The sequence below is a fragment of the Paralichthys olivaceus genome, chromosome 10, assembly GCF_024713975.1.
Source record: "Paralichthys olivaceus isolate ysfri-2021 chromosome 10, ASM2471397v2, whole genome shotgun sequence".
NCBI lineage: Eukaryota > Metazoa > Chordata > Actinopteri > Pleuronectiformes > Paralichthyidae > Paralichthys > Paralichthys olivaceus.
The window spans coordinates 645,001-662,500 of record NC_091102.1 but is presented as its reverse complement, the minus strand read 5'-3'; the positions used below and the strand labels follow the sequence as shown (position 1 = coordinate 662,500).

Sequence of the window (17,500 nt, the reverse complement as noted above, 5' to 3'; positions counted from 1 at the left end):
TCAGTTTCCTGTTTCCAGACCGTGCACGTGTCACTTGCCGCTGTATCCTTGTCGCTGCACCACGCCCTCGGCTCTGGCCTCAGTGTGACAGGCTCGGGGCCGCGGAGGACAGTGAGGGATGAGGGTTTATTAAAGAGCAGACTGCTCTGCACAAAGAAGACGGATCATTACACCGTCCAACAGTGGGAACAATGGAGGGAACAAGCTGCTGCAGCCAAAGGCTCCGTCACACCTCTGTCTCTGCTGCTCATCAACACCAGCAGCTGGAACTGAACTGACTCTGTGCCACCAATGAAACCGTCTGACACTGACCGCCATTAAAACACGGTCTTCACTCCTGCCAGTGCAGCTCAGACCTGAGGTGATTCACCTGCCTCTCTGCATCAGAGCAGTGTGCACGTCAACGTGCACGTCAACGTGCACGTTTAATGTCCTGACTCACTCAGCTCTGCATCGATCTGTTGTCTGAAAACTAAAGCAGAGTCAGAGCAGATGAAAATAAAACACGTCCAGGTTTCATTGGTGCCACTTCAACATTACGCTGCTCCAACAACATTAGACTGAATATTAACGATGTGGACGACTCGACAGGAGTGAAACTAAATCCTCTAGCTCACCCCCTGGTGGCTGACTGCAGTATAGGTCATAACCCTCCTCCATGTTAGCAGATGGGCCAAACTAAAACATCAGTAGACGTATTAACAACAACACTCTGAGTCTCCAGCAGTTTCCTGTGGACGTACAGAGACAGTGAAGGAGAGGGACATGTTCTTCAGTGCTCATCCACATGAAGCTGTTTTATTTGTGTGTGTGTGTGTGTGTGTGTGTGTGTGTGTGTGTGTGTGTGTGTGTGTGTGTGTGTGTGTGTGTGTGTGTGTGCAGAGTGTAGTGTGTGACAGTAATGGCTGCTGAGAGCGTCTTCTGCTCCGCTGCGTTCACTGACAGAATGTTCTGTCCCCTGCAGCCACATGTCACACCACACTACACCTCCCAGAATTCAGCTCTGCAGGGCACCGGGGGTGGGGGTGGGGGTGGGGGGGTGCTGGCGTCCAGTTAATGGACTCGTCCTGCAGACAGAGACTCACAGTGTCATCACATCACAGGTTGCTGTGTTTTCAGCTGCTTCCCTGACATGAAGCATGAAACATCTGTATCGCCCCCTGGTGGCTGGCTGCAGGTCACAAACCCTGCCTCCTCCATGTTAGCAGATGGGACCAAACCAAAAAATCTAAGATGTTGAATCATTTTTCTCAGAGTTGGTTTCTGCTGTGAAAACGAGTGAGGTGTCACGAGACCGACTCGTGATTGGTCCAGCGTGTGGTTACTGCGGCTCATCGCTGCACAGACAAGATGGCAGCAGCTGTGTCCGAGACATTTCAGCAGTGGAGACGCTGCCGTCACCGATTTTCTTATTTTACACAGTATCTGTGAAAAGCTGATTCTAAACCAAATCATCAGCCGAGTGTTTTCGTGTCCTCGGCCTGAGCTGCTCATGAAAACAGGGTTTTCTTTATTTTTTACTGATTAGCGTGTTTCTCTTGGTTGGACTCTGGTGAAGATGCTGGTGAACGTTTGCTCTGTTGTGTCTCTGTTGTGGAGACGTCGGAGCTCATCCGTCAACCTTTACATGTGAGGAGGACGAGGCTGCAGGGGATGAGAGAGAACTCAAAGGTTAAATGAGCCACGTCTCTTCTCCTCCTGTGTGAGAGCCTCTGTCTGTGGTTTGTGGAGCGAGGATAAGTCACAGCTCCGCTCGCTGCAGCTCGAACACAAGATCCAACATCAGCATGATCCAGTTAACAGCTGCGACGCTAAGAGAAGCTAGCTGCAGGTAATTATCAGTATGTAAGCTAAGTTAGCTTGAGTGGGATCAGAACTGCTTTAATCATAAGCAACACATTGTTAGCTTTGGAATATACGTTAGCTAAGGTAGCCAGGTCAGAGCTGCAATTATTATTATTATTATTAGTAGTAGTAGAAGAAGTAGTAGTAGTAGTAGTAGTAGAAGAAGAAGTATCAGTTGTATCTGTGTACTTAATTAATGAAGTCATTCATTCTTAATGTAATAAAGTATCAGACGTCTCAAACTGTTTCATTATTAAAATAATTGCATCAGATTTTCATTCTTCATAGATTTGCTGCTGGTTTGAGTTCAGAGGTTTTTGTTTCCACTTGTTCTCTGAACTTCATCCATGACGAGGTTCTGCTGCATCAAAGGCAAAATAAACGACTTTTATGTTCAGCTCAATCACTTTTCGTTCAATTGGAAAAATAGTTTCCTCTTTCTGAAGCAGCTTCGGTTTCCTGGAATTCAGTTTGTATTGGTAGTTTTCTCAGTAATGTTGTTTAACTTGGTGTTTGTATGAGTCAGTGAAGCGTCAGACACGAAGGATGGACTCATGTATCATGGAGACACTGCTCCTCCAAACAGATAATACACTTAAATGATTGAATTTATATTCTCCTGGAAATAATAGAAAAGTCAGTATATTATCATTATGTCACAGTAATAAGTTCAGGAATTAACACTTTTTCTATTTTCATGATCTATAATTTTATACAGTAAATGTCCTCGTGAGGAAACGTGTTACAGATGTGTAGTTACTGACGTAACCTGAGGCTGTGAGTGAGTGAATCTACAGCACAGATGCTCCTCAGAGGTTCCTTTCAAAACATCAGCTGACAAACAGGAAGCAGGAGAGGAGGATGAGAAGGTGCGTGTTCACCTCATCCCACAGTCTTTGAGTTATCAGGTTGCTTAGCAACAGGAGAGGACCATCATGTAGTGTCACATCATGAAGTTTCCTAATTAGTCCGATCGATTCTGTTTCTGCTCAGATTCAACATCACAGGTCGTTTGACCGAGACGACACGAAGCTCAGATCAGCTGGAAACATTCACACCTCCATCAAATCTGCAGCAAATCACGTCTTCTCACAGGAGATCGAACCCACTCAGTGAAAGTTACATAGGACAGACGATCAGTGTGTGTGTGTGTGTGTGTGTGTGTGTGTGTGTGTGTGTCCTGCTGTTGAGGTGCTGCTTCAACATAAATATGTATTTCCCATCTTCACCATCAGCTCGGAGTAAAATGTAGATTTAACATTCATCTCACTGCTTCGCTGCTTCCTGCCTATTTTAGGCTTGTGTGTGTGTGTGTGTGTGTGTGTGTGTGTGTGTGTGTGTGTGTGTGTGTGTGTGAGAGAGTGAAATCTTTTACCAGCTACTGAGCCTGCAGGGCCACTGAGGATAGAAACACATTTTCATTCACACTTCCTCATATCTTCCTCATCTTCTTATTTTCTAACACACACACACACACACACACACAGCAGCAGGGTTTTGTCCATGCACACACTCTAATGCATGCAGAGCAGTACAGTGATATTCAGCGGAAGAGGGGGATGGTTTAAATTTTAATGACTTATGCAGGAGGAGGCCGTTATTTCATTGGAAACACTCGGGTGCACAGGGCGAAATCTATAATCCTCTTTATTGGAGGGAGTCTCCATGAACGTCCTGTGGGAATCATGCCTGTCTCCATGTTTGTATGTGTGTGTGTGTCTGTGTGTGTGTGTGTGTTGAGGGTTGATGTGATGGAGCTGCTGTGAAATCTCTCTGTTCTCATTTGGGAATATTTCCATTCGAGCACACAGGGGGATAATCAGCCGTGTCTCGTGCACACTAATAAATGCATGACGGCTTATTTCACAATTCAATTTGAGTCCAGCATCAATAGGTGATATTTCTCTACACTTGTCCACATGATTTATGTGTGTGGGCAGGGACGAGCCCGCTGTAATTGGACCTGATTAAAGGCGACGCTGCGTTCAGCAGAGAGCACGACTCCTCGATGAGCTTTAATTCCTTTCGTGATGAACGAGCTCCTCGTGCACGGCTGCACGTTCTTTACTTCGTCTGCAGTCAGACCGGAGGTTCGGTCTCTTCAGACTCGTTCACCTCTCAAAGATTGAGAGTCCTCCCCAGGTCGAAGGTCGGTCAGACAGGACATCAACACAGATGAAGTGTTTTCTGTGAATGAATTCTTTCTTTCTTTAGAACATGTGATCATAGACGCGTCAGTGAAGCTTTGGTAAAACATCGTTTCATGTTATTTTGAATGAAACATGATTTTCACTTTCATTCAGCTCATGTTATTGAATATTACAGAATATTGTTCCTGATGACTTGACTTCTTGTCACGAGTCGTTTTCTGTGGAACCGGACAAACGCTCCCGAGCTGCTCGTTATACCGCACACGTGGTCGGCCATCTTGGATGTCGGTGCACTTGTGTTTGCTTTGAAGCGCGCGGCCGCCCGTGGCGTCCTCAGGACGACGGCGCTGCAGTGACTGATGTGACACTGAGGGCGTGGAAGGTTAAATCATCTGGCAGCGCTCTAATCGTTTGAGTCGGCCGGACTGGCGGCGGCACGGCGAGGCCAGTGGGCCGTTTGGATTTTCACTTAAGAATCAATCCAGCCTCTCAGTGCACGTCACATCACATCACACTCACTGTCCGTCCTCATCGTGCACAGGAAAACCCTCATCAGAGCTTTTCCACTGAAACTGAAAAACTCCGCTTCATCTCTTCTGAACTTTAGTTTCCTGTTTGGTGATTGGACGATTTCTTCACCGTCTCCTTGTATCTTTGACCTTTGACCTGAGAACCAGGTCTTTAACCCGTCGTCCGTCTTTGTCCTGATTTAATGTTCATCACATCTGAGTCGTCTGTAGTTTAACTCTATGTGTCTCTGTCTCTTTCAGTCATTGTCTCTTTGTCTCTTCGTCTCTTTGTCTCTTTTTATCGACAAGGCGACTCACTGAGCAGCGGAGAAAGTAATCTGATTACAACACAGGAACTGTAACTTGCTGGGTTCTTGTCATTGAAACGTTCCTGGTTGATAAAGATTGAATTTAAATATAAAAAGTATTTGATCAGAACATTTAGACAAAGACCCCCCCTCCCCCTCCCTAAGGGTATTTCCCACTCTCTCTTTCCGTCTCCGTGTTGTTAGCGGTGATTTATACGAGGCCGCTCTGGAACACGGATGATGCCAATAGGTGGGATGTGGGTACATCACCCCAGCCCCTCCCCCCGCCTCCCCCGGCTGCTGGCTGCTGGTGATTGATCAACAGCAACACAAAGCACGAGGCCACAGACAGGAGCACACAGTCGGTGGGTGCGTTTGTGTTTCAGGAAACAATGGCTGCGCTGTGAATAACGAGACTCGTCTGCTTTATTTTGAAAAGCCACCCAGCGCTCGTTTTATTTTCCTGTCGTGTCCTCGAGGATGAAGCTCAAATGTTTCAGACTCACTTCAGTTTAAATCCAGTTTTCATGAAGCTGTCAGTGAATTTTACCCCTGAACGAAACAAAGACGGTTGAAAATGTTTTTTATTCTCTGAGTTTTGTTCTTAACACAAACTAAATCTTAGACTGTGAGATGAGAACTTGTCTGAAGTCAAGTGAGGTCCTCAGTAAAGGTTCAAACCCTCCTCCATGTTTGTTCAAGTGCTTCGGTTCAGTTTGGTTTCATTTAGTTATTTGAGTGATTTCATGGATTCATCTGATCTGAGAACAAACGTGTCGTTGTCTTTATTTACAGAACCAAACACAAAAGACAGAACACGATCACATGGTCAGCGATGAGTTCATCTCAGATGAATAACTTGTCTCGTCATCCTCAGATTCCTGAGTCACATTAATTCATAAAGAAAATCACAACATGAATAAAATGGTGGATTAAAGAGAAATGAAAGCCTCGGTCTGGTTCAGCACAGAAAAGATCTCGTCAGTTTTTCCTCCATTAGCATAAGAAAAGTGTTTTTTCTGGTTTGAGGTGATGATGAGACCAAAGAGATGAAGAGATGAAACGCTCGCAGGAGAAAAGAGGAATAACAGAGTGTGAGGAAGAGAGCGGCAGGTTCACAGTGTTCCTGCTGTTCAGGTCAAACAGGGTCGTCCACTCACTTCCTGTTTTCAGGAGCGAGTTCAGAGTTTGAAGAAGCTTCAGCGACAAAGACTCAACTTTCACAGGTTTAGAAATAAACTGAAAAAAGGAGTCAAACATTAACTTTGCTTCTGTTTGTTACAGTCATCAGTGGTTCACGAGCGTGTGTGTGTGTGTGTGTGTGTGTGTGTGTGTGTGTGTGTGTGCACAGAGAGGCTGCTGGGAGTTGGAGCGCTCTGTTGCTCTGGTTTGGCTCGACGTCGTCACCATATGTTCTCTGTGGATGTGACACACGGCGTCGTTCACTCGACTGAACACGGAACAGTAATTAGTTACTTTCTGTTCACGAGCTGCTTCACAACCGTCGTCTTCTTCAAGAGCCAATCAGACGACAGAACATCCTGTCGAACCACACTCATCATGGTTCTAGTACATAGTACTGTAACTACAGGAGTAACTACAGGAGTAACTGTAACTACAGGAGTAACTACAGGAGTAACTACAGGAGTAACTACAGGAGTAACTGTAACTACAGGAGTAACTGTAACTGATGATGATTACTTTGATTATGTCGCAGGTTTTTGTCTGTGTGTGTATGTGTCTGTCTGTTTATGTGTGTGTGTGTGTGTGTGTGTGTGTGTGTGTGTGTGTGTGTGTGTGTGTCTCTGTGTGTGTGTAGCAGTTGTATTAGCCACCCTCCTCTTGGCGTCAGTGTGTTGCTTCAGGGGACTGGGAGGGTCGAGATGATGTCATGACTCAGACCTGAACAGATCTCACACACAAACACACACACACACACACACACACACACACACACACACACACTCTCTCTGTTGTGTATCTGATGTGTGTGTCTGTCTCTGCAGGATCTTCAGGACTCAGCTGCTGCTCTGACTCAGTAAGTCTCAACTTTTCTTTCTTCATGAAGTGACTTTGTTCGTGTTCCTCTGGTGTGACTGAACAACAGGTGGCGCTGCAGGAGGGTTGTGTTAGTGTGTTAGTGTGTTAGTGTGTTAGTGTGTTAATGTGTTAGTGTGTTAGTGTGTTAGTGTGTTAGTGTGTTAGTGTGTTAGTGTGTTAATGTGTTAGTGTGTTAGTGTGTTAGTGTGTTTGTGTGTTTGTGTGTTAGTGTGTTAGTGTGTTAGTGTGTTTGTGTTACGATCACAGCTGCGGCTCATCACAGAATCTGAGTCGTTAACGTCTCGCCGTCATAATGATCCAGATGTTTGTCACTGTCCTCACAACGTAAACATCTGATGCGCCCCCTGGTGGTTGGAAACGCCCTCTGACTTCAGATGCACACACATCAGGCAGACAGGGATCGAACCATCAAGCTTCTGGTTAGTGGACGGCCCGCTCTGCTTGAGCCACTGCTGTCCTGGACATGTTCGCCACATGTTCTCGATTCTTCCTGCACATGCTCCAGACATGTTCTAGATATGTTCTGGACACGTTCTCACCAACACACAACACACACATACTCACACTGACACACACACACAACAAACAACAGACAACACACACAAACACACACACACACACACACACACAGCTCATTGTGTGTGTGTGTGTGTGTGTGTTGTCAGGTTGGATTAGATGAACAACACTTGTCCTCGTACATTCTCTGTTCTCCTCCTCTTTCCCTCCTTCCTCACCTCCTCCCTCCTTTGTCCTCCTCCCTCCATCTTCTCGTCCTCTGTCTGTTCACGTCTTTTCTCCCTTTGTTCTTCTCTCCTCCATCGTCCTCTATTCTCCTTCTCCAGCTCATCCCTCCATCTCTCTCTCACCTCTCACTTCTCCTCCACAGTCTCCATCTCTCTCCTCACCTCCCCCCTCCGCCCCCCCGAGGAGACAGTGCAGGGCCACAATTTACATCTTGATATATCAGCTCCCTGCAGCAGCGGAGGCGGTGATGGATGGCGTGTTGCCGGTGCCGCGGCGCTGCAATGAGTTACCGTGGTGATTACCGACAGAGACGGGTACCCACTGGCCACTTCATCACGGTGACTGGTGGAGAGGAAGGAGAGAGACGAGGGAGAAAAAGGAGAGAGGGGCAGAAAAACAGAAAGAGAAGAAAGAAAAACCCAGTTGGAGGAGAGAGCGGGGGAGGAGGGCAGCGGTGACTTGTTGTGGCAGGAAGCAGGAACGAGATCGTTACAGGAAGAAGAAGAAGAAGATGTTTTGAACCAAAGTAAACATCCTGGTCTTTTCTCTTGAAGAAGATTCAGACCATCAGAGATTTAAATGATAGAAGAGTCATTACGTTAAATTCATATTTATTCATTTATTCATAACGTTGATAAAAATCCTGAATCAAATAGTGGACATGTGGTTCACAGTGATGATGTCATCATAGGCGTTAACGTTGGTAAAAACCTTATCATTATTTCCTGCCCTAAGAGGAAGACCCGCCCCTACTCTGCCTCTGATTGGCTGACGCTGACCATCTTCTTGAAGTCCGACCAATAATCTTCAAGATTAAACACGAACCATCGGAATTAATGAGATTAACACAAATAAATAAATAATGAATGAATATGGAAAATGACTAATTATCTAAAATGATTAATACAAATAAACTGGAAATTAATACAAAAGTAGATAAATCGACACAAATTAAAACAGAAATAAACGAAGTACCAGTATTTATTAATTTCACATTCATGTCATTAACTGACTCGTTAATTATTTCTTAATTGATCATTTCACAGTTTTTTTTCCTCCATTCTCTGACTTCACTGTTTCTATGAAACGTCTCCGTGTCTTTCATGTCTCCAGCTGTTGACGTCCAGCGGAGGAAACTCTGACATGTCCTCCCTCCTCCTCCTCCTCCTCCTCCTCCTCCTCCCTCCTCCTCCTCCTCCTCCTCCTCCTCCTTCCTCCTCCTCCTCCTTCCTCCTCCTCCTCCTCCTGCATGTTCAAACCTGAGGAGAAACAGATCGATGCTGGTCGTCCTCTTGTTTCTCTCTCAGATTTTGAAAATGGAAGTTACAGGTTCAGGATGTGAAGGAAACACTGACTCTCTGTGAACGTGATATTTCATATTTAAATCTTAACCAACAATCATCTGATGCTTTAATTAAGACATTTCTGTTTTTATATATTTTCCGCAATTAATTAGTTTAGTTGTTTATAAATGTGTTCTGTGCATATACTGCAGTGTGTGTGTGTGTGTGTGTGTGTGTGTGTGTGTGTGTGTGTGTGTGTGTGTGAATAATTTACCTCTGTGTTGTTCAACCTTGACGTGTCCTCTGTGAACACCGAGATTTCTGCTGCTGCCTCATATAACACACCTCCCCCACCTCCCCCAGCCCTCTCTCTCTCTCTCTCACCCGCTCCTGACATGATACATGATACACTCCCTGATCACTTTATTAGGAACACATGTTAATTGATGCAGTTTTCCAATCAGCATCATGTGACATCAAATATCTGGAAAGGAAGCAGCTGAAACCTGAACTGAGATTCTTCTGGAACTCTGAGAGTCGATGAATCAGCTCAGGTGAGGTAAACAGGAAGTAAACAGGAAATAAACAGGAAGTAAACAGAAAGTAAACAGGAAGCTGAGCATCGTGTGACACGTGTGACACTGATCTTCGTGTTCATCAGGTCGTAGTTTATTGTACCTGAAGCTGGAATCAAAGGAAAATATGTTTTTCTTTGATCGAGTCACAATAAGCATTCACAGTGAGTGTGTGTGTGTGTGTGTGTGTGTGTGTGTGTGTGTGTGTGTGTGTGTGTGTGTGTGTGTGTGTGTGTGTGTGTGTGTGTGTGTGTGTGTGTGTGTGTGTGTGTGTGTGTATAGAAACATGACGTGACAATAGAGTCACACACCAGCGCCTCATAAAGACTTTATCTGTCTGTTGCAGGTTCCTCTTCACAAAAACACCTTTTATCGTCTCTCGATTCTTTCCTTCCTCTGACCCCCCCCCCCCTCTCCTCCCCCCCTCGTCCCCTCCCCCAAAGGCATAAAGGCTTCTCTCTTGATTTCTACGCAACAGTGGCTCCAATGAAAATCTTCAGTGTGTGTGTGTGTGTGTGTGTGTGTGTGTGTGTGTGTGTGTGTGTGTGTGTGTGTGTGTTATTGTTTGTGGCTGCAGCGCCCCCAACAGTCAGTTAATAAAACTAAAACTTTATAAGATTTTCCTTCTGTGATGATGAAGGGTGTGTCAAAGTGAGACACACACACACACACACACACACACAGGCCTGATGTAACAGAGTGTAAGTTGACTGCAGACACTCAGTGTGTTAGTGTTGAGACTTTGATCTATAAATATGATCGTCTTCATTATATCTATATACATATATATGTGTGTGTGTGTGTGTGTGTGTGTGTATGTATACACACACACACACACGTATATATAATGAAGACGATCAGTATATATATGTTCATGTATATAACTTGATATTCTCACAGTGTATAATGATGTTGTCTCGTCTCATCAGCGTCTGATGGGATTTGTCTCGTAGATTGCAGACACGATGTTGAAGCAGGATTTGATTCAGTCTTAATGAGGCAGATGTTTTCACCGTTGTTCCACCGATAGCGAGCGGATATCAGCTCCGTCTCCAGAAAGCATTGAGCGGCGGCGGGGGGAGAAATCAGATTCTATGAACCGTGTTTTTAGATGTGAATCTGAGTTTCACAAATGTTGGTCTATGAAAGGTCACGTCCGCAGTGGAGCGGCGGCTGTGATGTCTGTGATGAGGACGTGGAGGACGCTCAGTGACGACTTCAGCCACTTTGACTCGATTATAATTAGAGGAGACGGGAACAGATGGTGCCGCCTTAGCTCGCCACTTCTGTCAATCAGCCCAGTTAGTAACACACACACACACTCACACGTTTCTCAAATCAGCTGAGACCTGTTGGAAATTATTTCTGAAGAGTTTATTGGATTTTATGGATTAATTTTCCATAATTAGCTGCATTTCTATTTTTTCCTTTCGTCCCAGTTTCGTGTTCAAAGACACAGTTCACTCGAGTTTCCTCCGATGACAAGATGCTCAACCAGATAAACACACAGATCATTTCATATGAAAATCAATGAATGAGTCTATTCAGGACTTGAACTGAGCCTCCTCACACACACACACACACACACACACACACACACACACACACACACACACACACACACCGGCGGGGGTGCTGGGAGGATGTACGTTGTGATGCAGTGCGTCGTATATAAAAGTTGTTTCCAGGAGACGGAGTTGAAACGTTTTTCACTGATTCTATATTTAAGACATAAAGATAGAAAATAATCCACCAAACACAAAACTGCACGATGTCACACTGGAGTTGACCTTTGACCCTATGTTAGCATTTAGCTGGAATCACGTTTAGTTCAGGGAGAGCATCACTGGGGCTCCGCCCACACTCCAAAAGTCATCACTGTTGCTATGGTTACACCTGTTAGTTTCCTAGCATCCAAACTGTGCGGTCGTGTGTGTGTGTGTGTGTGTGTGTGTGTGTGTGTGTGTGTGTGTGAGTGTGTGTGTGAGTGTGTGAGTGTGTGTGTGTGTGTGTGTGTGTGAGTGTGTGTGTGTGTGTGTGTGAGTGTGAGTGTGTGTGTGTGTGTGTGTGTGTGTGTGTGTGTGTGTGTGTGTGTGTGCGATGCTAATTGGCTCGTCCCGCAGACTCTGGTCTGTGAGTGACAGCAGGTGTTTGAAATGCAGAGTCGTCATGGCTGAAGGAACGTTCACTACACCCCCCCCCCCCCCTCCCTCTCTCTCTCTCAAACACCATCTGGTCATTTTCTGTGAGTCAGTGATGTCGCCTGCTGGAGGCTCACACACACACACACACACACACACACACACACACACACACACACACACACACACACACACACACACACACACACTCACACACACACACACACTCACACTCACACACACACACATGCCTGTGGGGTGTTGTTTTGTTGTGCGAAGATGAAACTCCTCTTGTGAAATATTTTCTGTTTCCTCAGCTTCACATTAATGATAATAATAATAATAATAATAATAATAATAATAATAATATATTTGAATATTTCTCAAACAGAGTAAAATAATGAAACATTAGAATTGAACCTATAACAGTAAAGAATTTACGTGGTGGTCCAGCAGAGGGCGCTTTTAAAATTCACTAATGTGCTGAGCTAACAGCGAGCTAAGCTAATCAGTGGAGGAGATGAATATAAATACTTACACAGTACTAACAACGATACAGTATAACACATATAATAATATATATTATCTAATAATACACCATTAAATACAACAATGGGATGTCATACAATAACATAGCATTCCTGTCGTTCCAGTGACTGAAACTTATACGTCCGTCATATAATTATAATTTCTGTCATTTTCTCTCACAGAAATTAAATCAGGTTAAAAAATAAAACATCATTTATTTTCCCTTTTCTTATAAAACTCATTTGTTTGGAGATTAATGTTGTAAATATGTGATGTCACTTGTCATAAATCTTATTAGTGGATAAAAACCTTATTTAATCATATTAATCTTATTTAATGTAACAGTGCAGCTTCACTGGACTGAGCTCCACTCAGCGTTTCCTCCGTCACTTCATCATCTGCGACTCACAAACAACAGTAATTTGTCGGCTGCCATTTTGTCCCGCCTCTAACAAGCGTCCTGTCGCAGCTGATGGACGCCGCCACTCGTCACTTTGGGCCTCGTGTTCGTGTTCACGTCTCACGACTGCGTTCAGAATTTTAAGTGAAGGGACGCAGAGGTTTTCTCAGGACGTGATTTAGTTTCATCAACAGATCTCATGACAAACAATCTGTTGATAAAAACTATATAAATAAAAACTGAAGTGATGGAACATGTGTCAGACGCACACTGATCAGTCAGTCGCACTTTAGTTCTATATTTCTTTATTTCTTTAGTTCACCCTGCTCTGCTGCCTCCTGCTGCCTCTCCGGTCTTAAGTGGATTAAATGGATTCGGAACAGAAGCTACAGACGCTCTAATAACATTTCTGGAATTTTAAGCAACTCGTGAATTGATTCAGAGACTAAAGAGCAGCAACGGAGAAACTGAGACGCTCCGACACAAACTGTATCAGTCTCATCTAACTGGAGCAAACTGATCATTATTATCTTGATCGTTAACTGATCGTTACCTGATCGACCAACATTTTACGAAGCTGTTTATTATAGAACGTGTTGACGACAGCCGGCTCTCTGTTGTCGAGGACTTCGTTGGTCTTTGTGTCGCTAACTGTCAGAATTTCAGAAATCTTAATTAGAGTAGATGTGAAAAGGGTTGATTACATATTCCCCTCCACCAGGGTCCATGTTTGCTCTCCACGGTCACATGACTCAGATGAGTAAATGAGTGTCGGGCAGTAACTCACACTGGTGCTGATGAAGCCTTTTCTCTGCTCATTCTGGACGCTCATCATCTGCTGCCTGCAGGCAGCGACTGATGAGCGATAATAACTGAGGAGGAAACAAACAAACACTGACGTCACTGCTGCTTTAACTCGCGCTCTGAACAGTCCGTTCATTTCCTTCATGATTCCTGACGATCTTTGTCTCTGAGCAACAAGAATTTGCTTCTGAAAGTAAAACCTGAGTTTGCGTTTCCTGCGTGTGATGGAAGATACATACAGCCTCTGGTTCCTGTAAGATAATAAGATCTTTGGTGCTGAAGCTGTTAAACTCATAGTTTTATTCTGTGTGTGTCAGTTGATGAAATGAACTTGAGGCTGTTCATCGTTGTTTTTATTTTGGACCAATCACAGCAGCTCGTTCTGTCTGTGAGAAGCTGCCAGCATCACTTTGTGTCCCGTCGGCCATTTGAATGTTAAATGTTCTTTTGCTGTTCATTATGGGCTGTGAGCCGCCCGCTCCTCTGGACAATCATTTGATTGGAGCTGATTGGATTTGCGGCCGAGGCTGCAGCCGCCGCTCCCTCAGTGTCGCTCTGGCTAATGGAGCCTTTCTAAAGGCTTTATTAGAAGTCATTTGCTGCAGCGGGCGCTGACTGATATCTGGGCCGTGACCCTGTCGCTCAGCTGAAGGGTAAAGAGGAGTCAGTGGAAACGTCAGGGTCTTTACCAGCTGACCACACTGAGGAGGAGGAGGAACACTGAGGAGGAGGAACACTGAGGAGGAGGAGGAACACTGAGGAGGAGGAACACTGAGGAGGAGTCGCACCAGAAACTCTGTTGTCTCTTTGTGCGTATCTCAGATTTCATATTTGCGTCACCATCTTGTCGTTGCATCGTTACTTTTAGCGGCTGCACTTTCAGCATCTTGGCCACACTGAGCTAGCTGGTTAGCTTTGTCACCGGTGTGCAATGAATCCTGGGATTCACTCGTTGGATCCTCGTTAGTATGAGAACAACTCGTTTGTGTGAATTTGAAAAGGGACCAAATGGTCGGCCCCTGAAATGTAACACAGCTAACAACAGGTTTAACAGGCAGCCATGACGGTCACATGATGGTCACATGACGGTCACACGAGGGTCACATGACAGTGAAATGTTCGGTCAGTGGCGTCAGTGAAATCGCAGGTTCTCGTTAAGTTCTCGTCATTAGTCTTATTAACGATCAGATTTCCACATCTTTAGTTTCCAGCTGAAGAACATGACATGTTTGCCTTAGCATGACCGCTCCATGTATTTACATGTTGCTGTTGCATGTGGAGTTACAGAGGGAAGGTGCTCGTCTGAACGACTGGAGCAGAAAGACACAAGTCTCTCCACCACCGTCCTCTGTCCTCATGAAGCTGAAGTCCTCTGTGTTTCTCTGAGCGGCTCCATCAGTGTCTGTAATCACTCATCAGGGTCTGTGACGAGGGGACGTCCCTGGAAAGTCTTCGTCTTTGAAGACTGAATGTTTACAGATTTGCATCAGGGACGGCTGCCATGCTCCATCAACATTTTTAATATGGATGGAATCTGAGGAACGTCCCAGATCACATCTGACAGAACTGTAAGAAGCAAGTTTGATTCATGGCTCCGTTCTGACGATGGACGTTCTGAACTCCTCGTGTGTCACAGACCTGCAGCTCGGTCGCAGAGGAAACCTCTCAACACCGTCCGTCTTCGTCTGGAAGTCAGAACTCAACAAAGATGAAACAAAGGTTTGACCAAGAATCAGCCGTCGCCGTGACGTCACCTGTTGGTTTGTGGTTAAAGTTTCAAATGTTTTAAAGCTGCACATGTTTGGAAGAGCAGGGGTGGAGCTGACAGTACTACCTGTCAATCACTGTGGTCTCCACCCCCCCATCCACCCGGTGCTTTCTGCTCTGTTTGACTCTAAATGATCAGAGTTGATTAATGAACATCAGCTGTTTGAAGACGACTTGAGACTGAGACAGAAACTCCTGAGGACAAAGTTTACTGTGTGTGTGTGTGTGTGTGTGTGTGTGTGTGTGTGTGTGTGTGTGTGTGTGTGTGTGTGTGTGTGTGTGTGTGTGTGTGTGTGTGTGTGAGAGGATGATTCACAGATGTCAAGTGAACTCATGAATAATAAACAGAACATGCATTCAGCTGTGCATATTTCATGGTGCATGAAAGTGAGCAGTTGATGAAGGAGAAGAAGGAAGGGGTGTGTGTGTGTGTGTGTGAGTGTGTGTGTGTGTGTGTGTGTGTGTGTGTGTGTGTGTGTGTGGATACATTTTGTGAAACGAAGGTCGTGTGGACTGAGATATTTTTTATATGGTCATGTGACAGTGTTTCCCTCCAGCATGTGATTGGCCTGTACCCGCTCAGCGTCAGTCAGGCCGCTCGTCGTCTTCGGTCGGAGCCACACGTGTCGGCATTAATGAAAAGCTGTTGATGTGATTGTGTCTCTATGTAAGTGGCGTGTCGCGGCGCCCGGTCAGTTTCCTGGTGTCAGATGTGAGTGATGGTGATGAGAGCAGAGCGAGCTGACAGAGACAGAGACGTGTCGTGCATCTCAACAGAGTCAGAGAGAAGAAACCTGCAGCGTCTCATCGCTGCTTCACACACTCGACTCTTTAATGACCAGCTGCCACTCATCTGAAGACAGGACACGCCCCTCACACTGAGATGACATCACTCAGAGTCCACAAATACCTCAATATTAATATTGACTTTATCCAAACTAGTGTGTGTGTGTGTGTGTTTTAACTCCCCTCTCTCTCTCTCTCTCTCCTCCTCAGCTGTGACCGGATGAACTTGTCTCTTCACTCCTTCATCGGTTCATCCCTCCACCCCCCCCTTCAGCCAGAGGATCTGATGAGAGGTCGGCAGAGAGCGGAGAGAGGAGAACACCTGTCATGGCCACTGGTGAGAATCAGCCTGGAAAACAAGACAGGCTAACACTTACATGTTAATGACGTGTGTGTGTGTGTGTGTGTGTGTGTGTGTGTGTGTGTGTGTGTGTGTGTGTGTGTGTGTGTGTGTGTGTGTGTGTGTGTGTGTGTGTGTGTGTGTGTGTGGCAGTGGACGGTGTAGGCACTCTGGCTGCGGAGCAGAACCACCTGAGCGTCACTGATCATGGAGCCTGGGCCACAGCCATGAACAACCTGGGCATCATGCCTGTGGGCATCAGTGGACAACCGCTGGTGTCAGGTACGATACAGTTTCTATAGATTTAATGATGCTCACTGTGACACACACACACACACACACACACACACACACACACACACACACACGTGTTTAATAGTTAATTAGTATAATTTACATTTGTGGCACAGTAATAAAAAGACAGCAGCAGTATCAGTGGTACTGTAAGTATGAGTATTATAAGTAGTAGTAGTAGTATTAGTATATTAGTAAGTAATATTAGTGGTGGTCAACTCGATCTGCGTTATGTGGTTGTCATAACAACCTCCGCTGGTCTGATCTCATTTGATGTGTGTGAATCACATGACTCATGTGTTTCCATGGAGTCTGATGTGAACATAGAAACAGACGTGTGTGTGTGTGTGTGTGTGTGTGTGTGTGTGTGTGTGTGTGTGTGTGTGTTTATTAAATGAACAGATTAATTGAATGTGTGGATTTTCCTGTGAGGAGGAACACGGTAACTTAGCAACCACAGTATAATTCCTCGGGCAGTGACAGGAGACTTTGACGCTGACGATCGAACGTTCCAACAGAAGAATCTTCAGAACATCTGTTCACCTGCTGCTCAGTTCAAAGTTCCAGCCAAAGCTTCAGTCGGGACCATGTGGTGGGAGTGATGTCATCATGACGTCACACGTACAGTATCTGTGTATAACTTTCACGACCAATAAGAGTCGAGTCACAATCTACACCTTGTATTTAAATGACTTCATCATTATGAAAGAAGCTCATCACAATATAAAAGAAATGATTCATCGATCGGTGAGTCACAGACGATCCTCGCGTCTCGTCTACAGGAATAATTAGTGTTTTTTAATTAGTGTCAGATTCTCTCTGCGTCTCTTGGCTCTGGTTTTCATTCCTCTCCTCCGTCTCTCTTTTATTGTTCTTTACATTTCTTCCTGTGTCGCTGGCAGCGTCATTCAGAGCCGGAGACGTGAACCTGGCTCTGTGGTTTTGGGTCTGAGAGGAAAAGCAGC

General features: G+C 45.2%; 1 protein-coding gene across 2 annotated transcripts in view; it reads left to right on the top strand.

The window, feature by feature from the left end:
- The window catches only part of enox1 (ecto-NOX disulfide-thiol exchanger 1), a 38,251-nt gene that overhangs the window by 4,337 nt on the left and 16,414 nt on the right, over positions 1-17,500 (top strand). The window contains exons 1-4 of one of the 2 annotated variants that reach the window (XM_069533214.1): positions 1,407-1,831; positions 6,819-6,850; positions 16,112-16,238; positions 16,395-16,523. In XM_069533214.1, coding sequence (XP_069389315.1) covers positions 16,229-16,238; positions 16,395-16,523 — 139 coding nt within the window. In that variant the 5' untranslated portion in view covers positions 1,407-1,831; positions 6,819-6,850; positions 16,112-16,228. Of the gene's footprint in view, positions 1-1,406; positions 1,832-6,818; positions 6,851-16,111; positions 16,239-16,394; positions 16,524-17,500 lie in introns of those variants that run through there. The other variant, XM_069533213.1, reaches the window with a different exon arrangement.